This window comes from Schistosoma mansoni, chromosome 1 (genome assembly GCF_000237925.1).
Source record: "Schistosoma mansoni strain Puerto Rico chromosome 1, complete genome".
Lineage (NCBI taxonomy): Eukaryota > Metazoa > Platyhelminthes > Trematoda > Strigeidida > Schistosomatidae > Schistosoma > Schistosoma mansoni.
The window spans coordinates 65,033,824-65,059,761 of NC_031495.1; the positions used below are offsets into that span (position 1 = coordinate 65,033,824).

General features: G+C 34.4%; 1 protein-coding gene across 1 annotated transcript; it reads left to right on the forward strand.

Annotated features, from left to right (window-relative positions):
- Positions 1–1,019: 1,019 nt before the first annotated feature.
- On the forward strand, positions 1,020–25,077 carry Smp_000830 (homeobox protein smox-3; the record flags this gene model as incomplete). Its single annotated transcript, XM_018795214.1, has 3 exons — positions 1,020–2,439; positions 21,097–21,650; positions 24,346–25,077. 3 exons carry the CDS (start codon positions 1,020–1,022, stop codon positions 25,075–25,077), a joined length of 2,706 nt encoding a protein of 901 aa, XP_018649549.1.
- Positions 25,078–25,938: the final 861 nt, after the last annotated feature.

Genomic DNA, 25,938 nt, shown 5'->3' on the forward strand with positions numbered 1-25,938 from the left:
GACAGGAAAAGGTAGCCCAGATGTTTAAGCAGGCTGCTGTGATGTTCATCGTGATGACTACTAAATCTTATTATATAAATAACAACACTAATATGCGACTACATCAAACTGACTAGTCATAAATATGAAAAAAACGCTTGTCGTAGACTTCAATCCCAGTCACACTGTGAAATATATATCAATATGTCCCAAAAATATTCAACTTTTGTAGTACTTACTTACTTACTTATTTTTTCTGGTTAGCGTTTTATTTCTAGCGAGTTGGTTTTCTACGGGATAGGAGTCGCTAACCCTATGTCCAACCTTCCTCCTATACCCAGGCTTGGGACCGGCAGTAACCCCCGGAGGAGCTACAGGCGAAGCTAACTTTTGTTTCATTTATTCTTTACTTGATCAATAGTTCTGAGTCAAAGCATAATACTCTCATATGAAATGAAAAATCTATAATATTGTAACATTTAACAACCGTTTGTAATAAAATTAATAATAATTCCCTATCGCCAATCAAATTAAATTAATCTAATTGTTATGTTTATATTATTACAAATTAAGTTAGAGTAGATTAGAGAATAGAGAGAATAACTTTCTACCCCCCCTCGCTTCCCAATTTTCTTTTCTAAACCAATGTTTTCTAAATGCGTTTTTAGAGTTTTCCTAACTAAGGGTGAGAAACTATTTTGTTGCTGTTGTGAAGAGTTAAATGGAGGAGGGAGGGGGTTAAAAGAATAGGACAGTTTTTTGTTTTGACTGTCTGTATATTTATTTGTCTATTTATAAAGTTACTCTTCATTAGAAAATATTATGAGTTTACAAAATAGGAACGAATGAGAAACAAAATGCCTAAGATACAATAGAGTGTGGGGGTTTTTTTGGAGGGGGGAGGGGAGGGGGCGTTGGAAGAATAAACTATACAAATTAAAAATAATTAATCTAATCCTATTATGTAATATGTTACTCACTGTTCAAAATGAAATACCAAAAAAAATATAGTTTTAATTTCTAAGGTAGTATCTAAATGAATGGTGATGCCAAATATTTATAATATGGAATCTAATAATCCAACACTTTGTTCCCAAGTTAATCAACCAACAAATGGACAAATTGAATTAAACTATCATTATCATAATCATAATAATAATGTTGGCATTACCCATGGAAATACTCCGAGTAACATTTATACTCATTTAGGATTTGCATTACATAATCCTTTAATTAATCAATCCTTACACAATCCAACCACTTCTAATGGAACTTCAACGAATAATTCATTCCAGTCTTTGGTAACTGAGAATCATCTTGGAAGAAATGTTGACATTACAAATGATCTAATAAAATTGACAAATCTATCAACAGGAGATTTATATTGTTCAGATAATCCACCGGAAAATGTAACCTTTACGTCAAGTTTTGTTCCGTCAAATAATGAAACAGTCCATTCGAACATACAACAAGATCCAAGTCAGAGTTATACTTATTCATATAAGACTAATAATAATAATGAATCAGTAATGGGATTATCAAACCTTAAATACTTTACAAGTTTAAATAATGAAGAAAATGAAAGACGATTCAAAGATGATGTCAAAGAATCAGTATGTATTTACACTGAAGCACCAAGTACCATGACAACAATGACAAGTAATATAAATGAAACTTCATTTATCCCATTATTTGATCCAATTGTTTGGAATTCAACTCATTGGAAACAATTTGCAACAATAGCACAGAATTCATGTCATGATACTATGAATGATCCATTGATATACAATCAGATGGCTGGAATTCATAAAACGAATATCAATAACTTTTGTCCTATGGATCAAACGACAAGTGATGTATCTGCTTCATTGACAAGATCTAATTTATCCATTTCATATCCATTAGATACATATACGAGTTTATCTACATTGACTTCATCAAATTTTACTGATTCAAATGTGTTTAATACTCAGTTATCAAGTTACTTAACAAAAAATTCTAGAAATTTCAATGAGTGTGGTAGTGGTACTGGTAGTAATGGAAGTAAATTTCCGTTACTACCATCTTTATTGACTGACTGTCCAAGTTCTTCAACTTCAATGACAACCGTCAGTTCTGAATCAACATTAAAATATCATTCAAATGATTATGATCATCAAAATATGTTTCAATACAATCCTTCATCTGATAGTACATTGACACAATTCTACAATAATTGTAATGCAAATAATTCATTACGAAAACTTTATCATGAACAAAAGACATATAGTACTAATAACAATAATAGTAGTCTTGATGGTCCAAACTCTATAGTCTTTAATGGTAATAATAACCCTAACCAAATGTGTTTCGCGAAGAATAACTTTAATCAGCAGTGCAATGTTTCAAAGTCAATCAATCCAATGTTCAATCATTCAGAAGAAGAATCTAATAGTCATAGAGAAATGGACAAACTTGGGGGTAATTAGTCTTAATCTAATATTTTAATGTTTGTATCTGTTGAACATTTTATGTTGTCTGAATAGGATAAGAAAAGGTTTTTGTGGATATTTCAATATTTTCATAGTTGAAATCATGAGTCAATTGAAGCTAGACCACCATGGAAAACCTGGAATCACTGGACGGCCAAATCGTCCTATTGTGGGATTCCTCAGCAGTGCGCATCCACGACCTCGCACCCGCGAGATTCAAACCCAAGACCTACCGGCTTCGCGCCGGAGCACTTAACCGATAAACCACTGAGCCGTCATCCAACGATGTTAATGTCTAACTTCAAATGATCCAGTGCTTCCAGGTTTTCCATGGTGGTCTAGTTTGAATTGATTCATGATTTCAACTATGAATAGGATAAGTTATTTAAATATCTTAGTTTTAGAGCTTGTATCTGACTGCCTGAAAACATATACCATTAAAACAAATTTAGGCTATACTGTTGGTGACATTGTAACATAATCGATAGTAGCTACTATACACCAAGGGCTAGATATGCATAAAATTGATAACTACTTAGTAAACAATCAGGGTTACAATAATAATTCTTCAGTTCTATATGTACATGTAGGTTCATCGCAAGTTGATCGTTGAAGTAAAGGTAAATATATCTGGAAGTTCTTTGTCAAATATTTATCTAAACACATCATAGCAAACTTCTATATTATTTCAGTTGGAGTATAATGTGATGGACAGTGTGTTGCTTTGAATATTGTATGCTGTCTATCTGAATAGGATAAGAAAAGGTTTTTGTGGATATTTCAATATTTTCATAGTTGAAATCATGAGTCAATTGAAGCTAGACCACCATGGAAAACCTGGAATCACTGGACGGCCAAATCGTCCTATTGTGGGATTCCTCAGCAGTGCGCATCCACGACCTCGCACCCGCGAGATTCAAACCCAAGACCTACCGGCTTCGCGCCGGAGCACTTAACCGATAAACCACTGAGCCGTCATCCAACGATGTTAATGTCTAACTTCAAATGATCCAGTGCTTCCAGGTTTTCCATGGTGGTCTAGTTTGAATTGATTCATGATTTCAACTATGAATAGGATAAGTTATTTAAATATCTTAGTTTTAGAGCTTGTATCTGACTGCCTGAAAACATATACCATTAAAACAAATTTAGGCTATACTGTTGGTGACATTGTAACATAATCGATAGTAGCTACTATACACCAAGGGCTAGATATGCATAAAATTGATAACTACTTAGTAAACAATCAGGGTTACAATAATAATTCTTCAGTTCTATATGTACATGTAGGTTCATCGCAAGTTGATCGTTGAAGTAAAGGTAAATATATCTGGAAGTTCTTTGTCAAATATTTATCTAAACACATCATAGCAAACTTCTATATTATTTCAGTTGGAGTATAATGTGATGGACAGTGTGTTGTTTTGAATATTGTTGCTGTTAACTAAGTTAGTACGAAAGTATTTTCTATCCTTCATTGGGATCACTTATGGATAATGTAACTTGACATATCTGTTTCGTTATCGTTGGTAACTTTGCAGGTATAAACGTTTCAATCACACATTTTAACGAATATAGAAGCTGGTAGGTCCTGGGTTCGAATCTCGCGGGTGCGGGATCGTGGGTGCGCACTTCTGAGGAGTCTCATAATAGGACGAAACGGCCATCCAGTGATTCCAGGTTTTCCATTGTGGTCCAGCTTCCATTGACTCATGATTTCAACTATGAGAATATAGAAGCTTTGAATTTTGAGTTAGCTATCTTACCATTCAGTCAGTGGACAGAAATTTGATAGTTTTTGTTTGCCAGATTTTTTTCAGTACATGATCTTTGTCTGACATAACTGATGAAGGTACTTTGTTACATCTAAGACTGACGACTTCATCTTTTATAGATTAAACTTAAAATCCCAATATGTTTATTTCGAATTAGGTACTTAACGTATCGATTTAATCGAATCTTTATAGTCTGTAAATCTGACAAGAGTTGGATTAAGGAAATAATTTGTTGTATAAAACATATCGTAGTTAATAATTCAATAACCTGAATGACTTACTTACTTACTTACGCCTGTTACTCCCAATGGAGCATAGGCTGCCAACCAGTATTCTCCAACCCACTCTATCCTGAGCCTTCTTTTCTAGTTCTATCCTGAATGATTAATTATTTATAATTACTGATCAACCATAAAAGGTTACCCTGTGACAACTGAAGGTGCTTAACTAAAATTTCAAAATCATTCCATTCCATTAGTATCTATTAATTCGAATAAACAGCCGTTATGATCTTCATATGATCAAAACGTCTCTATTTTGTTTCAAAAAACAAACCTAATAACTGGTAAAAGGTAGAAATACAAGTAATAAGTGATGGCAGATCATTGATAATATACTTTGTCAGACTTCAATTATAAGCTTGTTGGTATTATTATCAGAAAGGGGATTTTATGAATATTATATTAATTTAATATTTGAGTTCATGAGACAATCGAAGCTAGACCGCAATGGAAAACCTGAAACTACTGGACGGCCGTTTGGTCCTAACAGTGGGCATCCACGATCCCGCCCCGCGGGATTCGTGTCTAATGAATATAAAAATGTTGTGAAGATTATTGAATTTCAAAGTTTAACAACATGTAATGACAGTAGTTGGATAATCACCGAAATTTAAGAATTAGCTAATAGGTGCCCATCAATGACTTCATACGTAATCAAACTCTGAAATTTCATGAGTTGTAGTAAGGAAATATGCCTATTTATGATTTTTTCTGTAATTATTCACAATAACTACTGGTAACTGTTAGATAGAACTAGATAGGAAGGCTCAAGACAGAGTGGGTTGGAGAATGCTAGTCGGTGGCTTATGCTCCATTGGGAGTAACAGGCGTAAGTGAGTAACTGTTATAAGTTCCAATAAGTATGGCATTTTATTAGAATTTTAGAAATTCTTTTCAAAGCTGGTCAAAGCTGATCACAGGTAATAACGATATTATTATAATAAGAATTGATATGAATTATTCAATCCAAACTAGTTTTTCAAGATGAACGGATATCATCAGGATAACATATAAGAACTTTCGTCTATATGTGGTCGAATAGTTTTACAGTATTCGGGCGACGAGTTGATGTGAGACATTAGAGAGGAAGAATGTATTTGATGTTTGATTAAATTTCCTTGAAAAAGCTTGAACCAGATACCCAGGCGAAACGTTGAATTTACTTAGAATTCATTTGGATAACTCCTGGAAAAGAGGGAATACTAGACAACTGTTTACGTCATTTTAGACAATAAATTTTTACCATGTGTGCTTTCTACTCAATCATATATCACTTGGGGTATTAAATTAATTCTTGATGTTATATTTGGATCATTTGAATCTATTCCTAGTATTTTCATAGTTGAAATCATGAGTCAATTGAAGCTAGAGTACCAAGGAGAACCTGGAAGCACTGCTTGACGGCCGTTTCGTCCCACTATGGGACTCCTCAGCAGTGCACATTCACGATCCCGCCTCGCGAGCGAGATTCGAACCCAGGACCTACCAGCTTCGCGCCATAGCACTTAACCGATAGACCAGTGAGCCGTCATCCAACGGTGTTAATGTCTAACTTCAACTAATCCACGAAGTTGAGCAACCATTCACCAATTGTCTTCCGTGAGTTGATATCTCTACAACAGACGTGTTTGAACTCCACTGGTCACTGCTTCCCACTAGAACTCAAGGAAATACCTCATGGAGTCAGTCACTAGTGAGCATATGATTATAGATCAGAAGGGGTTTTTGTGGATTTTTCAGTATTTTCATAGTTGAAATAATGAGTCAATTGAAGCTAGACCACCATGGAAAACCTATAAGCACTGAACGGCCGTTTCGTCCTATTGTGGGACTCACTCCTCAGCAGTGCGCATCCACGATCCCGTAAATTAATTCTTGATGTTATGTATTCATCATTTGAATCTATTCCTAGTATGTCAATTATGTAATAAAGTTCAAGTTTGTCGTCGAAAATTTGCAAAATAATCATAAACATATAAATTGTAAACATCAGAATTTGAATAAGTTAACGCCATTTAATGTCAGAGAAATAAGCTTAACACTAAATTGTATGATTTGATATACATCTGTCTATGGAATATGTAACTAGGCTAATGTTTAACCATTCTCTAGAAAAACAAAATATCGATTTTTCTGAAATATTGACTTCAAATATTAATCAGTCAATGTTCACATATAAAAATAATTTTGGAACAAAAACTGTGAAACTATTCAATTCACTTAGTAGTGTTGTTTATTTGAATCTTCCCATTGATGTTTAAGACTGTAATTGATCAATCCTAAACATCAATGAGAAGATTCAAGTAAATATTACCAAGTAAATTTAAACTTCACCCGATTACACAAGCAAGTGACTATCAGGACTCAGTAGCTGAGTGGATAACGCGATGGCGTTTGAAGCGAACAGTACCGGGTTCGAGTCCAAGAGTGAACTAAACTTATCTTGAAGAAGATGTATTCAATTCATTTGAAATGTTCCTAACCATAAAGGGAAACACTCTCTAATGTTTCAGTTATGTTATCAACTGTAGAATTGAAACATTTTTTTTACTTTTGTTATATCCCAACATCAGTATTCACTGGAGTTAAATACAGTATCAGTGTAAACGTTTCTTATTTTTGTATTTGAAATGGGTTTGTAATGAAGCTATTTCTTTTATGACTAAGAAAGATTTAACAATAAAGATAAATTCAAGAAATTCTCTGGATGATTGTATAATGAAAAGTTGTAAATGCTGGTAATAATTTTTTGCTTGAATAATATTTATTAGAAGGGGGGCTTTGTGGAGATTTTAGTAATTTTATAGTTGGAATCTTCACAAAACCCCCGTTCTGGTAGTGATTATATGCTCACTAGTGACTGGCTCCGAAATGTATTTCCTGTATTTCCAGTGAGAAGCAGTGACCAGTGGAGTTCAGCCAGGTCTGTTGTGAAATAGTAACCCACTGAGGATAATGGTGGACGGTTGCTCAATTTTGTGGATTGGTTGAAGTTAGACATTAACACCGTTGGATATCGGCTTAGTGGTTCGAGAGGTTAAGCGCACGTGCGTCTGATTGACAGGTCCTGGGTTCGAATCTCGTGGGGTGGAGTAGTGGATGCGCATTGCTGAGGAGTCCCAAAATAGTATGAAACAGGCTCTCACTGCTTCCAGGTTTCCCACAGTAACTTGTTGTTGATGGTGTCTGGCCATCATCATTATTATTAGTTTTATTCAATATTATAGTTTTGGTACAATATAGAACTATCAGCGCAATGTATTTCAACAGGTTTCTGTTTCTTACTTCTTGGTCGATCCTGAAGATAAATATTGAGTGATCACCAGTTAGGTGTTAGCAGTTCAATTCTTTTCGCTACATATTGCGAGCAACCACGTTCTTTCTGTTTAGGCCTTTTGTAACTTGTACAACGGAAGGTTATACACTTTTCACAAACACACCCGAATACAGATCAGAAAGGGTTTTGTGGAAATTTTAGTGTTTTCATAGTTGAAATCATGAGTCGCTAATGCGCACTGCTGAGGAGTCCCATAATAGGACGAAACGGCCGTTCAGTGCTTCCAGGTTTTCCATTGTGGTCTAGCTTCGATTGAATCATGATTTCAACAGCACCTGGATACGTTATGTGATTAATAGTTATTCTTATCATAATTATAATAACAATATCTTAATCAAATATGAATAAAACAGATAGGTACGTGGATGATTTAAATCAAAATTGAACATTTTAACGAAATCATATTTTTAGTAGTGAATACTTCAAATCTGAAACCACCGGGATTCAATAGGAAACAATGACGTTTATAATTTATTGAAACATTACATATTCCTATAATCATAATGTATATGAAATTTAAATTTGATTATAGAGTAAGTATACAACTAGTATGTAATTTAACTAGCCCCCAAATGTCCTGCTACGGTCGAGAGTGGGGAAAGTCTGCTCTCCCTCTCAAAATGCTCTCACATGGCCTAGCGTATATAGCCTCTGCCAGGGAAGTCCTAATCACTGCCCTCTCGTGACGGAGGTGTTGTTTACAAAATTGAGAGGACGAAAAGCGAATGTCCGTCGCTTTAACCGGGTTGGTGGACACGGAAAGTTTGTAAAATCTCAGCGAAGTGAATTTGAGGAAAAATCCAACACACTAATACATATACCTAGTTTAAACATTTTTAACGTTGATTGGATGACCTATTCCGTATACAATGAACCGGAGAACCATGTACTTATTTATATTCGATAATTTGGATGTTTGATTATATTTCCTTGAAAAGGCTTAGAAACAGATTGCCAGACGAAACGTTGAATTTACTTCAAATTCATTCGCTGAGATTTTACAAATATATTATTCCTATTATGGTTATACTTTCATTAGGTGTTATGTATTAGATATTCTACTGAAAGTATAACTATTAGGTCTTAAATTATTATAGAACAATTAGTTCCATTGTAAGCAAAGATGGATAGTGGCTAGCAGTGGAATCCAGTGTGATGCGCGTTTCGTCCTATTTGGTACTCGTTAACTGGATGTACCTGCATCTCAGAGTTGATGTTCACTCTAGGAGTCGAACCCAGTACCTTTCGAATCCCAGAATGAACATCAACTCTGAGATACAGGTGCATCCAGCTGACGAGTCCCAAATAGGACGAAACGCGCATCACACTGGATTTACACTGCTAGCCACTATCCATCTTTGTTTACCATGCTTGTGAACTACGGCTATATCGAGGCAATACGCACAGTATGCACATATGCCAATACGAGACTGACCAGTTGCAGTCCTAAAAACATCAATGGGAAGATTCAAACAAGCAATACTAAGTGAATTAGTTCTATTATTTAAAGGATAAGACTATGACAAAAATGAATAAATTAATCATGATAGAATAATTAGAACTTACTTATTATCAATAATGAATACACCTTGTGATGGTGGAGAAGATTTTTAGTTCAGGAGGATGATTGTGATGGAGTTTTGTTCTCTGAGCTAGATGGTTTGGTTCAGCTCAAAGGACAAAACTCCATTAAAATGAATGCATCTATTCAACATGTTCAATATTTGGAAGGTCAGTCTTTCAACAATATAGTACAATGTGTTGGGAGTCGAATATGTTTATGTTACAAATGGCACAATTGGTAAGTGAATAAGTCAAGTGATATTATTACTCTAAACGACTAGCACCCTTATTCCTTACTTATATATATGTACAAATTAACTTATTCGCTAATTTGCTTTTCCTCTTTTTATTATATATATAGCACTAATGTAATTTATTTTATTATTTTAGAGAGACCTGTCAATTTACTTTTTTAAATCTTATTAAGCTGATGATCAGATTATATTTCTTGGGGGGTTTACCTAATTTGACCCTCATGCACACACAGCCACACACACACACCTTACGTTAGGGATTTCTCCTAATTAGAAATATATGCATAAATAAATCCTCTCTCAAGATATACGTTAAATGAATAAATAAAAAAACCCAATAATCTGTATATTTCATAGGGAAGTTATTTGAACAGCCCGGTAGCTGTGCAACATGCCGTTACTATATTCATTGATTGAATACATTAAAACAAAAATCATGAAAAGCAAAAAAAGAAATAAAATAAGCAAAGACCAACAAATGTATAAGGTTTATCGGGGAGGAGGGGGGTGGCTTTCTTTTTTTTTACATAAATGAAGTAAATTGAATTAAGTAAAATTAAGTTATAGGCCAAAAAAGGGAAACTAAGGCTTTAAATAATTCATTGATAACTTGATTTACTACAAAATAACTAAAAGGTGGTGGTGGGGGGGCAGACATTGTCCATCTATTTAACTTTATTATTGTTGTCATGGTGGGGGGGTGTGACTATTACATTTAAATTGTATAACTTGATTATATATATTTATTGAAATCATTAATTTGATCAGTAGAAATGGAGTTAGATTATGGATAGTAGGAGGATAATGCATCTAATTATATATGTTATATATTCATTGTAACATGTTTTGATAATGTTGGATTGGATTCTGTGAGTTGAGAAATTGAATTGAAAAGTTCTTTTTTGTTGTTTTTGGACAACATAAGCTACCAGTAGTTATTTTAAATAGAATCGATGTATATAATTACTCATTTAGTAACTAAGGGAAAAGTAATACTGTTTTTAGATTAGACTTTGAATAATGGCTATACAATACAAAAATTTTGGCGAAGTTTCATTCTCCAAAACGATGTGGTTGAATTTGAGAGTTTGGTCGGATGATTTTGTCTAGAAGGACGATGAAAGGCTTGAAATTAAACTACCCAGGATTAGAGAATAAATCTTTACAGAAATCGTTCACTTGAGCTACAAACCTTCCGTACGTTTAATCGTAAATGAAAAACAGGGTTCATTTATTACTTATTTACTTATAATATTATCAAGTCATCGGTACTGTTACCGTTTCAGTAGTTATGAATTTGGAAAGTTTACATAACTTATAGCTAGTTGGTAACACCTCTGGTAGCGGCACTGGTTGATGCATGTTTTAATTTTACTAAGAACATCAGAATATAGACAAAATTTACCAATGGTGGAGAAGATTTGTAGCTCAGGTGAATGATTTTGATGAAGTGAAGTGTTTGGATTTCTCCACATGTGTAGAAATCCATACACTTTACTTCTACCCGAAGTTTGTGCTGATGATGTCGTTCAGAAGGACGATGAAAGCCTCACGACCAAACCATCCAGCTCAGAGAACAAAACTTCATCAAAATTTGCCAATGAAAGTTAATTAGATAACAACATAAGTCTGGCGATACAAGTCAAATATAAGAGGAGTATTTATGATGGTTCATTACATTACATTGTGGTTTTTTAAAAATCTTGGGCTAGAAACCGATGCTAAGGAAACAGATTTTTGATACATTTGTTTTATATTCCCATTCAAATTGGTTAGCACCTATTAACTAATTAATAATGAATTTACTGTAGTGGAACCAAATTTAAAAATTCATTGAATCTTCATGACTTCAGAAGTTTCATCAGACAAACAGTTACAGAAAACAGATTGGATAATTAAATGACTCTTTTTCATATAAACATTTCGAGTTTAATATATATTGAAATGGAGTGGGATAAGCTCTAAAAGGAAAACAAAATCTCGAAATGTATAAAGCAATAGGAGTTTGTGGCTTCTTATTACTTTATTATTATTATTAGCTTTATTCAGCATTAGATCTTTTGGTACAATATAGAATTCTCAGCAAAAAGTATTTCAACAAGTTTCCGTTTCTTACTTCTTCGTCGATCCTGAAGATAAATATTGAATGGTCGCCAGTTGTAAGTAAGCAGTCTAGTTAATGGAAATCTGAATAACGTACATTCTTTTCGCTGCATATTGCCAGAAACCACGATATCTCTGATTAGGCCTTTTGTAACCTTTACAGTGAGAGGTTGTACACTTTTCAGAAACGCACCTGAATAGGTTGTGCGATTAATAGGCATAATGATGTATTAAAACAAACGAAATTAGATAACTTGTTGAAATATCTAGATGACAGGAACAGGTAACCCGTATGTTTGCGCAGGCCACCAATTATTCGTTTACTTAACTGGTCTATCAGAAGTAAATGATTTATATTGATTAGGTAACCCAGAAACGGCTATTGTATAACATTTACTAATTTCAAATGTTTTTTTTTGATTTTTCACAATATTTACATTTTGTATAGTTACCTATCGAAAGTAATGAAACAATCGTACTGAGTGTTTTTCTTGGGTTTATAAAATGGAATTCTAAGAACTGATTGATAAATAGTGCTTACAGTTGAAATCACGAGTCACTTGAAGCTAGACCACCATGGAAAATTTGGAAGCATTGGACGGCCGTTTCGTCCTATTGTGGTGCTCCTCAGTAGTGCGCATCCACGATCACGCCTCGCGAGATAGTAACTTACTGAAGACAATGGTGGACGGTTGCTCAATTTCGTGGATTGATTGAGGTTATACAGCAATACCGTTGGATATCGTCTCAGTGGTTCTAGAGGACAAGCCCTCGCGCGAGTGACTGATAAGTTCTGGGTTCGAATCTCATGAGGCGGGACCGTGAATGCACACTGCTGAGGAGTCCCACAATAGGACGAAATGGCCGTCCAGTGCTTCCAGCTTTTCCATTATGGTCTAGCTTCAATTGACTCAAGATTTCAACTATAAAATTCATATTTCCCATTCTAAATTGTATACAAATAAGAATAAACATAACAATTATGATGTCAATTAAAAAGTTAGATCATATGAATTCTCAATCATTCTCTCATTAACTTTCTAGTATAATTATATTGTAATAAATGAAAAAAAAATGTCTGAAATTTGAGACGATCATTAGTGAAGTATCTCTCACGGGAACAATTATGGAAGAAGAAGTTGACATCAATCGGTTTTATTAACAAAACTTTCTCTTCTTGTTTTCTATATTCAGGGAGATTTATTTATATATACACACATACAATAACACATGCATATGCACATGCACATGCACACACACACACACAGTAACTCCCCTTTCTAATCTAACACTTATCATTACCATTTTCCATCTGTCTTTGGTTGATTGAACAAAACAAAAACTCAATTCAACTCACTAGGAATATTAAATAGTATCCAATACTTTACTTATTAAAAACTATGAAACAATCTGTAAATGGAATGGATTGTTTAGATAAACAAAATGAAATGAATATTATTATTGGAAGAATGAAAGTGAAAGGTAGACTAGTTTTTCCTCCCCCCCTTTCGTTTTCTTATAGAAAGGGGGGGGAATGAACAACTAATTTATCTTACCAATTACCTAATTAAATTAAAAAACTTTTTTTTCCTTTCTCTTCATATATTACTAACTGAATTGAATAATAAGTAGCTTATTTATTGATTTGTACCCTGAATACTTTCATCTTTCACTGGTTAATTCATTGACTAGATACAAATATTGTTCATTGATTCAAATAAATCTTAGATTGATAAATGGTACATAGACAGGAAGGGATTGATTAAGGCAGGGAGGTTTTTCTTTCTATGACAATAATTCAATTATTTTTTAGAGTTACCTTTTATGTCAATAAAATTAATTTTTTATTTTTTTTGGTTGACATAAGATTGTTTACTCGGAGTTGAAAATTGTTTTCATCTAAGAATTTATGGTGTTTTTTTTATAATTTGGCTCATAGATTTAGTGATCTATGCCTTTTACCCCTCGTGGAAGAGCATAGGTCACTGATGAGGATTCTCCAACCAACTCTGTCCTCAACTTTCATTTTCAGTTGTTTTCAATTGCTATTCATTCCTTTGATACCTGTCTCCAATTTCTTACTCAATACGTTCTTAAGTCTTCCTCTTTTATTCTTTTGTCTTTATGAATCCAAGTTCAGACTTGTCTCATGATGTAGTTTGATGATTTCCGAAATGTATGTGCTAACCACCTCTAGTATCTTTTCCTAATTTCCTCTTTAGTTGTTAGTCGGTTTGTTTCCTGTCATAGTAGGTTGTAGCTGACCATATCCACTCAACTGATCTGAATTATGTTGCGTAGATAATTGGTAATGAATATCAATTTACATGGCACTAAGATATCAATGAAATGAAATTTAACCGTTTGTTTTCAAGGATCTGATGAGATATCATTTTAATGTATAAAACTATTGATTGATATCATTTTCAATAGGTTTTGTTTACTGGAAAATATCTTGAAAATTAATTAGTTTGAACTAACAATAGTGTGGTCCACCAGGGTGTTTGGTACCTGAGTGGTTGCGCCACAGGATTGGGCTGTACTGTTCGGATTGTAGCGTTGAAGCCTTTATAGCGTCTGGTTCTCCCATAGGGCGGGATTGAGCTGTACTGCTTGGATTAAACCTGGACAGTGTCTGGCTCTCCTGTTAAACGGGATTGAGCTGTACTGTTTGGGTTGACGCGTGAAAGTCTGGATGGTGTCTGGTTCTCCTGAAAAACAGTGCAAGATTACCCTGGCTCATAAGGGTATATTATATAACTAACAATAATGAAATTGTTATTAAATATTATAAGGCAATAAATAACTTTCAGAATTTGGTCTAGTCCCTTTCACTAGTGTACATCAATTATGTAACATGAACTAGTAGTAATATTACATGAACCATATTCTTAGGAAATTCAAAACCATGTAAAACCTTCGTAATCTTTTCTTTATTATAGATCAAGTGAAAACATTCCTTCAAAAGATGTTCACATTAAATAATGGTCTAAAGTAACTTGTTTTTTATCATGGGCGAAATTGTTATGAACCGTGTAAATGTTCATTTGATTGTCAGAAGGGGTTTTTGAGGAGATTCAGTATTTTCATAGTTGAAAGCGTGAGTCAATTGAAGATAGACAACCAGGGAAAACCTGGTCTATCGGTTAAGTGCTCTGGCGCGAGACTAGTAGGTCCTGGGTTCGAATCTCGAGAGGCGAGGTCATGGATGCGCACTGTTGAGGAGTGCCACAATAGGACGAAACGGTCATCTAGTGCTTCCAGGTTTTCCATTGTGGTCTAGCTTCAATTGACTAGTGATCTCAATTGTATAAAATTACTAAAATCTCCACCAAACCCCTTCTGATTATGTAAAAAGTCACAAAAATCGATACTCTGATTGGAGGTTTTATCATGTAATATCAGTGAACGACAATAATAATCTTATAATATCGGCTTAGTTTTTTACAGCCTTGGAAACTGAGGTTTGATTATCGAAATCGATTCTTACCCCATTACTACACAAAGTTGATTAATTATCAAAGACATGCTATAAAGTGAAGTGAAGATATGATGATTTTTCTTTGATAAGTTTAGAATTAGAATTGGACAGTTACTCACCTATACTTGGTTTTCTGCAATTCTGAAAATCTTATCGGTTTCATAAATCTGTCAATTTCAAAGTTTATTTTCTGTTGAATGGAGTCATCTTTTAATAAAGAAGACCTAGTGATCTTTTGATTATAAATAGACCTTCTTTTGTTTGTTAAATCTTTAGTGATTGCATAAGATTTGAACAGATTTATCAATATGATTAAGGCTTGTTGGACATTGAATGTAACTATATTACATCAGTCAGTCAGTCAGCTTCAACGTAGGACCAGGCACACATATGCATCGGTCCAAGTTGCCATACCTCATTAGCACAACAAGATGGACACCGGCTTCATAGAAGTAGTTAATTTAGTGGTGTTAATGTATAAAAGAAAGGTTGTATATAAGGATATATTATAGGAAGGAAGAAAGTTATGAAGCAATTTTAATCTCTCAGTTGAAGGGAAGATAAAGAGTGTATACACCTAAGCCATTGCGATCAATTATGAGTCATGCCACCTAGAGTCTCCAACCATTGGTTACGATAGTCACACGGACCCCAACCAAGTAGTCTGCATCTACCAACATTGTTCGAACTAGGAGTTAGTGACTTCAAGCACTGATGCCATGTTTTGGTCTAGCTGCCCCTAACTCTCTTCCAACCATCCCCAATACTAGTCAGCATTGCGCGTCGTGGTAATCGGTGTTCAGGCATACGTAACACGTGGCCCAACCATCTCAGTCGATGAAGATTCACAACCTTATCAACTGATTTACCATCATTTCCTAATACCCTGCGTCTAACCTCATTATTACTTACCCGGTGATCCCAGCAGATGCGAGCAATATTTCTGAGGCATCTGTGGTCAAATAGTAGTAACTTACGAGTATCTTCTACTCTTAATGACCACTATATTACATACGTATTATGAAGTAAAAGTTAGTTGATTTATATTGATACATCGACATGAACTCAATTATGTAAATGTGTCTTATTCTCTTTATAATTTAGAGGTAAAAATTCATCCGAAAATCTCAATTTCTTCACGAGCCTTGTGTGTTTATGCGAACTCATTTGAATTCTTGTAAAGACGAACATGATTTAGATGATGTTCAAGTGGACTATTACTTACTTACTTACGACTGTTACCCCTCGTCGAGGAGCATAGGCCCACCACCAGCATTCTCCATCCAACTCTGTCCTGAGCCTTCCTTTCCAGTTCCTTCCAGTTAACATCCATCCTTTTCATATCTGCTTCTATTTCCCGGCGTAGTGTGTTCTTTGGCCTTCCTCTTTTCCGCTTCCCTTCACCATTCCAAGTTAGGGATTGAGTCGTGATGCACATTGGTGATTTCCTTAATGTATGTCCTATCAACTTCCAACGTCTTTTCCTAATTTATTCTTCAGCTGGAACCTGCTGGTTTGTCCTCTCCCATAAAACGCTGTTGCTGATAGTATCCGGCCAGTAGATGTTGAGTATTTTGCGTAGACAACTGTTTATAAATACTTGTACCCTCCTGATGATGGTCGTAGTAGTTCTCCACGTTTCAGCTCCGTACAGTAGAACTGTATTGACGTTCGTATTAAAGATTCTGACCTTGAAATTGGTTGAGAGTTGTTTTGAGTTTCATATGTTCTTCAATTGTAGAAATGCTGCCCTTGCTTTGCCAATCCTCGCCTTTACATCTGCATCCGATCCTCCTCGTTTATCAACGATGCTCTCCAGGTACTTGAATGTTTCCACCTCTTCCAGAGTTTCGCCATCAAGTGTGATTGGGTTGGTGTTCTCCGTGTTGCATTTGAGAATCTTGCTTTTTCCTTTGTGAATGTAGAGACCTATCGATGCGGAGGCTGCTGCTATATTTGCTGTCTTCATCTGCATTTGTTCGTATGTATGAGAGTGAACTATGTACGATCATTAATTACATTACTGTAGAGACTTTCTGTAAACATTCTAATTATTGTAGTACAAGTATCATCTCAAATGTGACTTTAATCAGCATCGATTCTTATCACATTTATCAATAGTTTTCATAATATAAACAAATGTGGTCCAGAGTTTTCCTCATAGTTTCTTTAGGTATTCAAAGGCTTTTTAAAAGTCAATAATGAAACTAATGAGAAATATATAAGAACTTTCGTCCTAAATTAGAGCGAATCGTTTCACAGTATTTGAGCGCCGAGTTGATGTAAGACATTAAATAGGACCAGATTGTCAGGCGAAACGTTGGATTTACTTCAAATTCACTTCGCTGAGATTTTACAAATACATATTCTTCCTATTTAATGCCTTACATCAACTCGGCGCCCAAATACTGTGAAACTAATGACAAGTTTCATTGAAACAAACCTATAAACGATTTTATGGATAAGATCTCGATTAATTAGATCAATTTGATAAAGTAAAGTTTTCAGGAGAATGTGAACCTCAATGATCGACAATATTGAACGTACTTAGCTCTATTAGAATCCTTTCATTCACATAAAAATGGTTCTTTAACATCATTTACACTTTTATTTTTGTAAGAAGTCTTATTCATTCCCAGTCTATTTGATGATGTTTATAAATATCATTTATATATGCCATTATTAATGATAATAATAACAGAATGAATTTTCTCATATCATTATGCTTACTTACTTACTTACGCCTGTTACTTCCAATGGAGCATAGACCGCCGACCAGCATTCTCCAACACACTCTGTCCTCCGCCTTCCTTTCTAGATCTATCCACTCGTTGTTCATTCTTCTCATATCTGTCTCTATTTCTCAGCAAACTGTATTCTTTGGTCTTCCTCTTCTCCTTTGGCCTTCAGGATTCCATGTGAGGGCTTGTCTTGTGACACAGTTGGGTGATATCCTCAATGTGTATCCTATCCACTTCCAGCGCTTCTTCCTGATTTCTTCCTCCACTGGATGGAATCTGGTTTGTTGTCTCTCACAGTAGGTTTTTGCTGATAGTGTCTGGCCATCGGATCCGAAGTATCTTGTGTAGACAACTGTTAATAAACACTTGTATCTTCTGGATGATAGCTTTTGTAGTTCTCCACGTCTCCGCCCCATACAGTAGAATTGTCTTGACATTTGTATTGAAAATTCTGATCTTGATGTTGGTTGATGCACAATTGTTTCGAGTTCCAGATGTTCTTCAGTTGTAAATATATTGCTCTTGCTTTGCCGATTTTCGCCCTCACATCTGCATCAGATCCACTGTGTTCATCAATGATGCTTCTCAGATATGTAAAGATTTTCACATCCTCCAAAGCTTTTCCGTCAAGTGTAACTCGATTGGTGCATGTTTTATTGTATATCATTATCATAAGAGAATATTCTATAAAGGAAGGATTCATTCTAAGAAGTCCCTTTAAGAAAATGGTCTGGTTATTATTTTTTTTTCCGAAGGGGTAGAAAGAGTATGACACAGTTATCTTAGATTCTTTAAGAAATTATTCCATCTTCAAAATAAAAAAAATGTATCTTTTTTTCATTTTCTTTTCCCCAATTTATCAATATGTTTTCCCGTTTTTTTCTTCTTCAAAAAAAAGAAAAAAGAAAAAACAAAAACAAAAAAAACAAAAACATCGATTAATCATTATTATTTTATAGAAACAAATTGGTGTATCCAAAAGTAATTTTATAGAATTCCCTATTTCTATTATTATTAGTAACTTTTGAGAAATCTTGATTACAAGGGGAAAACATTCTTCATTCTCATTCTTATTTGGATGAAAAAAAAACAAAAAAAAAGAACAAAAAAAAACAAAAAAACCATTTTGAGTTGTATCATAGTGACAAAACGATTATTAGGTCTAATATAGAAGGAGAAGAAGAAAAAGAAACAACCTGAGTTTATATGTAAAGACAATGTCTTCAAGCCCTTGTATACGTATATATATATATGAATGTACCCCTCATTATTACCCTGCATTCACTGGATTTTTGAAATTCCATAGAAAGCTTCAAGTACATAATTATATGACAGATGTTTTGTTCACTATAGATCTAAAGTATAATGTAACTAAATGGGATAAAATGGAAAGAAGGAGACATAGATTTCTGAAGCCTTTTATCTACATATCCGCCTTTTTAAGCTTTAACAAGTAGAATAGATTATCAATGTAAATGTGTTTAGGGTAAATTTGTTACCAAAATTCAATAGAAATTGAATGGTTATATTGTTGTTTTAGTTAAGATAAATATACTTGTCAAATTTCACACATTTACATAGCATATATATTCAACCGGAATACAAAGATGAAAAGGATGGTTTGGTAAGGTGGAGGTCGTGGGGGGGGGGCAGCAGGACTCAATAAATTACAAGAATATTGTAAACAGATGGTATTGTGACATTCATTCTTTGTTTTTTCATTTATAGATAAATGAAAAGTGATTTGTCTTTTATTGACTACTTACTAACTTATTAATAAGCAGTTTATGACATAACGAACAAACAAAAAGAAGGTGCTCATATTAAACAATGTATAGCGTATAGTTATCAAGTAATTGATCAATATAATTGTCAATATTGGCATGTTACTATTTTAAACAAATAAATAAAAGCAATGATGACTGTATTGTAGGGTATAAATAAATCAGACAGTTTATACATTAACTAAATGATTCGAACAAAAAAGCTATTCATGATTTTTGATTATCTTAATGAAGAACACTGATTTAAAATGAGTAATTTTGAAAAAAATCCCTGTACCCTAACCCTAACTCCGCCTGTAGCTCTTCTAGAGTTACTGCTGGTCCCAAGACCGGGTAAAGGAGGAGGGTTGGGCATGGCGTCGGCAACCCTATCACGTAGAAAACTAACTCGCTAAAATATGCTAACCAGAACAAATAATCCAGGCCATCTACTATCTGACCTCCGAGTTGAAGGAAGAATTATGACACCTCACAATCAAAGCCGAGATTCTTCGGAAGTCACGAGGATGCTGCCCCTTCTAACAACCAGAGCAAAAATTTTTATAGGCACATGGAACATTCGGACAATGTGGGAGACTGGGAAGACCAGTCAAATAGCAATGGAGATGAAGAGATACAAATTGGAAGTACTTGGAATCAGTGAAACCCATTAGATACAAGCTAAACAACAAAGGCTAGATACAAGAAAGATGTATCTATACTCAGGTCACGAAGAAGAAAATGCTCCACACACTCAGGGAGTTGTCTGATGCCGTCCAGAGAAGCATGAAATGCACTTGTGGGATGGGAATCTCATGGATCCAGAATTATCAAAACATCATTCAAAACAAAGAAGGAGGGGATCACAATGAATATTATCCAATGTTATGCACCCATCAATGATATATATATATATATATATATATACATGGTGTAACTAAAGGTACAGGCTATTATGCTCTAGTTATAGCTTTTAATTATTAATCATATGGTATCAGTTTATCTTCAGAAAGACCTTTGAAATGTCCGGAAAAATAAGATTTGACATGTATCATATATTCTTAGTCAAAGTCTTATTAACCGGTGAATTGAAATTACGATTACGATTTACTGATGACAACCAATTAGCCCACAATCTAGGTATATAGTCTCTCCCTATTCACCTCAAATTCTTTAACATTAACACACAGTTCTGAGTGACTAAAACTAGTGACCATACAGGCATTTTGATTGATGGTCAAATATGAAACTGGTTTCGGAAATGTAGTATAGTATTATGGTATTTCATTTATCAAATTCATCGTTTCCATTTGTGTAATATCATACAATTCATGCTAAATCTTTCTAGATCATTGTCAATACAAAGCCTATCCAGATGAATTCCCATCTTCTTCACCATCTTCTGATAATGGATCAATCATAAATCGTGATCTATCAAAATCTTCAACATCATTTACATTGAACCAATCATCTAATAATAATAATCATACTCAATCATATTATAATACAACAATCATTAATCCCAATGAATCAGGTCTATATCATGATGAATCCATTTTAAATCATTGTCATGATGATCGTTTCAATAACAAAGCCAATAGCCTAAGTAGTAATAATGAAAATACCAATCCTCATCCAACAAACAATCCAGTCATAGCAATGAACCCAACCATCAATCCTCTAATAACAAGTCCAATATTATCTAACTTTTCTAATTCATCATCATCATGTTTAAGTATAACACAATTACATGAAAAACGTAAACAACGTAGAATTCGTACAACATTTACTAGTTTACAATTGAAAGAACTTGAGAGAGCATTTCAAGAAACTCATTATCCTGATATATATACTAGAGAAGATTTAGCATTAAGAATTGATCTTACTGAAGCTAGAGTTCAGGTAAATGATACTACTCAAATATTGTTATTCAGTAGTATAGTGGTATAAACTATCATTTTTTTTAACTAAGCCATTTACATTGTCCGATGTTTCTATATTAGGATATTAGTACTACTATCAATATTATTATTTTTAAGATATTATTATCATTATTAGTGTCTGTTAATATAGATAAAGGTATTCACGATTGATTGATCATTGGGTATTGATCAATATCATGAGTGTCAAGTCCTTCTTAGTGCTGATCGAATGCTATTGATCATGTTGCAATATGGCCACTAGTCTAAGTGGCTCAACACTGTGTGCTATTTGATTGCCTTTTGGAGTTATTACTGAGTTTTTATATCAATTCTAGTTAGAAACAGAAATGTATGCTTATAAAGTTTGTGACTTCAGGCGATATATCGACGCATTCAACATAGAATGCACATATGCCAACAAGAGACTGATCAATTGCAGTTCAAAATAACAATGGGAAGATACAAGTAAACAACAACAAGTGAATGTATGACAAGGTAGTGTAGTGAACGAGAGTACAAGTGCGGACAATTGAATGTTTTCGAATGTATAATTACAGAAAATGTTAGTAAAATCTGAGAGCCATACAGCAAATTGTTTATTTTCAAAATGTCAATCATCTGTTTCAAACTTAACTTTCCTTTTGCAAATGTCAGTTACTTTTCTCAGACTTGATTGTTCCTTCATTCTCCACGCAATCATTCTCTGTTCCTATCCTCGTTTATTCGATCTTCTTAACCTTCTGTTGCCAGGTATTTCACTTTTGGTTGATGATACATACTACTTATATCTACCGACATCAGTAGCATACACCACAGTAGGACGAAATGCGCGTCCTGAATTCCACTGCTAGCCATTATCTATCTTTGTTTATAAAGCTGATGACTTAAGGCAATATTGAGGCGGTTCGCACAGGATGTACGTATGCCAACAAGAGACTGATCAACTGTAGTCTTAAACAATAATTGGGAGATACAAGCAAACAACACCAAGTGAATTGTTGTTTATAGTTATCTCATCGTAGTTTTGTGTGAAAGTTTTTGATAGATACTTTTGATACTTTCTTGATAAGGGTGTAATAAATCTGAATTTTTCTAAACAAACTACTTTTATGAAAAGAACAGAAGTTTATCAAAGTGGAATACTCGATTCCCAAGTACTTGCTTCCATTCCGAAATGACTTAAACCATAATAAGCGAAATACCAAAACAAAATTATTCTAATCGTATCATGTTCATCTTTGAGTAGGCTGCAGTGCTTGAAGTCTGGTCACGTGCTTTATTTACATTATTACCTTGTGAAACAGATTATTATACATATGTAATCCTGTAATCTTGAGGGAACTGAAGCTGCCTGACGGATCCGATCCCGTGTCACCCAATGATCAATCACTTGTGAGATCTCAGTCCTACAGGAGGTTAGTTGCGGCCCGGATAACTCAGTGTTAACGTTTCTGATTGTGAAGCTGAGTGACACGGGATTGATTCCGTTAGAGAATATCAGTTCCCTCAAGATTACAGGTACACCTTGCTGACGAGTGCCAAGTAGCATGAAACCTAGGTCCAGGGTTTCCTATTGACTGTCTCCAACCACCATCTTATCTCAACAAAGTGCACGCAATGTCGAGTCACCTAGACTAGTAACCACATTGCGACTTGGTCGATAGGACCCAATCTGCACCAAGAAGGACATCACATACATGATATTGATCACTACCCAGTGATTGATCATTTTTGAGAACATATGTGATTCGTTTCGTAGTAAGTTGTACTACTCTACTGATATATGTAGTAACTAAATAGTTAACAGCTTTTTGAGATCTTTTAAAAAATCTTTTAATTTGTTTACTTTCGAAGATTTCGACTAATATACTTACTTAATTACTTACGCGTGTTACTCCCAATGGAGAATAGGCCGCCGACCAGCATTCTCCAACCCACTCTGTCATGGCTCTTCCTTTCTAGTTCTATCCAACTTTTGTTCATTCTTCTCATGTCTATCTCTATTTCTCGGCGTGATATGCTCTTTGGTCTTCCTCTTTTCCTTTGACTTTCAGGATTCGAGTTAGGGCATGCCTTGTGACACAGTTGAGTGATATCCTCAATATGTGTCCTATCCACTTCCAGTGCTTCTTCCTGATTTCTTCCATCGCTGAAATCTACTGTGTTCTCTCCCACAGTGGGTTATTGCTCATAGTATCTGGCCAACGGATCCGAAGAATCTTGCGTAGACAACTGTTAATAAACACTTGTATCTTCTGGATGATAGCTTTTGTAGTTCTCCACGTCTCCGCCCCATACAGTAGAATTGTCTTGACATTTGTATTGAAAATTCTGATCTTGATGTTGGTTGACGCACAATTGTTTTGAGTTCCAGATGTTCTTAAATTGTAGATATTCTGCTCTTGCTTTGCCGAATATTATATTGAGATATACTCCTGCTGAGGCTTCTGCTACTCTGGTCGTGTTTTCTTGCATTTGTTTTTGCGTGTGTGATAGACAAGTCAGATCATCTGCGAAGTCTAAATCGTCCAGCTGCATGCTAGCTGTCCACTGTATTCCGTTTTTGACCAATATGATATATTGAAAAAATAGTTAACATGTATGTTCTAAAATATAAATAAAAAATTTTTATCCTTGAATTCTTTATTTCCGTTTCCTGCCCCCCCCCCTCTAAGGTTTGGTTTCAAAATCGACGTGCAAAATTTCGTAAAACTGAACGTGTTATTCAACCGGATACTACAACAACTCCATCATCTTCAATCCCTATAAATATGAATAACATTGAACATAATCCATCTTTAACCAATGTTCAACTTACATCACCTGATAACTCAATCTATAATCCAAAATTACTTTCCAGTGTTTCATTAGATGATCAAGATAAACTTCACAAAGCAATTGACGCTTATAATACTATGGATAAATATGAAACGAACACCACTAATGATCTATTGAATAGAATGAAGGAAACTGATCTTCCACATCAATCATCAACATCACCATTATCATATCACTCAAAAGATGAATTAAAGTATTCCAAGGAAATCATTGGACCATTTAAAAAAACCGGTCAAATGAAATTTTCAAATGAATTTTATCCACCTTTGAAAGATTCACTTTTTTCTGTTATGCAAAAATCAGACACATTACATCATTCAATTATACCAAGTAAATCATATATAGATTGGTCAAATCCGTGTCGTCAAGGTGATAATGATTCTATAAACAATAATATAATGAATAGTACTACTATTACTACTACTACTAATAATAATAGTAATATACATCCATTATATAAACTTACCCAAACCTGTAGACAAGTCAATAGGCTATTAGTTGGTGGAGCACATGATACACCATTGAATACATTTCATAAAAAAATTTCAGATAAACAACAAAAAAAATAAAAAAATTAATCAATAATTTTGTTTCTATGAGAAAAGTAAAAGTTTTTTTCTTTTTGTTTTTCTTCCTTTTTTTATTCTTCTTCTTCGGTAAACTAATATCATTTCTTTCATTATAATATCATTCATTGGTCATTTATATTTTGTTCATCTTCAATATACATAAATAGTGTTATTTTAAGCGAGTTAGTTTTTCCACGAGGTGGGGTCGTTAACCCCATGCCTAACCCTCCTTCTTTACCTGGGCTTGGGACCGGCAGTAACTCTAGAAGAGCTACAGGTGGAGTTATACATAAATTGGTCATATAATTATTCTAGTTAATTTTCTTTTTCCTTTTTTCTTCTTCAATAAAATGTTATTCATTATTATGGTTAAACCAATTGATACATGAATACTATTTACTAATAAATTCATAATACTTTATGGGGGTTATTGTTTTGTTGAGGACTCATTATTGTCAGAAAGGAGTTTGATAGTGATTGTAGTAATTTAATAGTTGAATTCATGTGTCAATTAAAGCTAAGCTGTCAAACGCTTCCAGGTTTTCTATAATGGTCTAGCTTTAATTGACTCAATGAATTAAACTATTCATTCATTCATTCATTACTTACTTACTTAGGCCTGTTACTCCCGATGAAACATAGGCCGCCGACCAGCATTCTCCAACACACTCTGTCCTGAGCCTTCCTTTTTAGTTCTATCCAATTTTTGTTCATTCTTCTTATGTCTGTCTTCATTTCTTGCCGTAATGTGTTCTTTGGTCTTCCTCTTCTCCTTTGGCCTTCAGGACTCCGTATGAGGGCTTGTCTTGTGGCACAGTTTGGTGTTTTCCTCAATGTGTATCCTATCCACTTCCAGCGCTT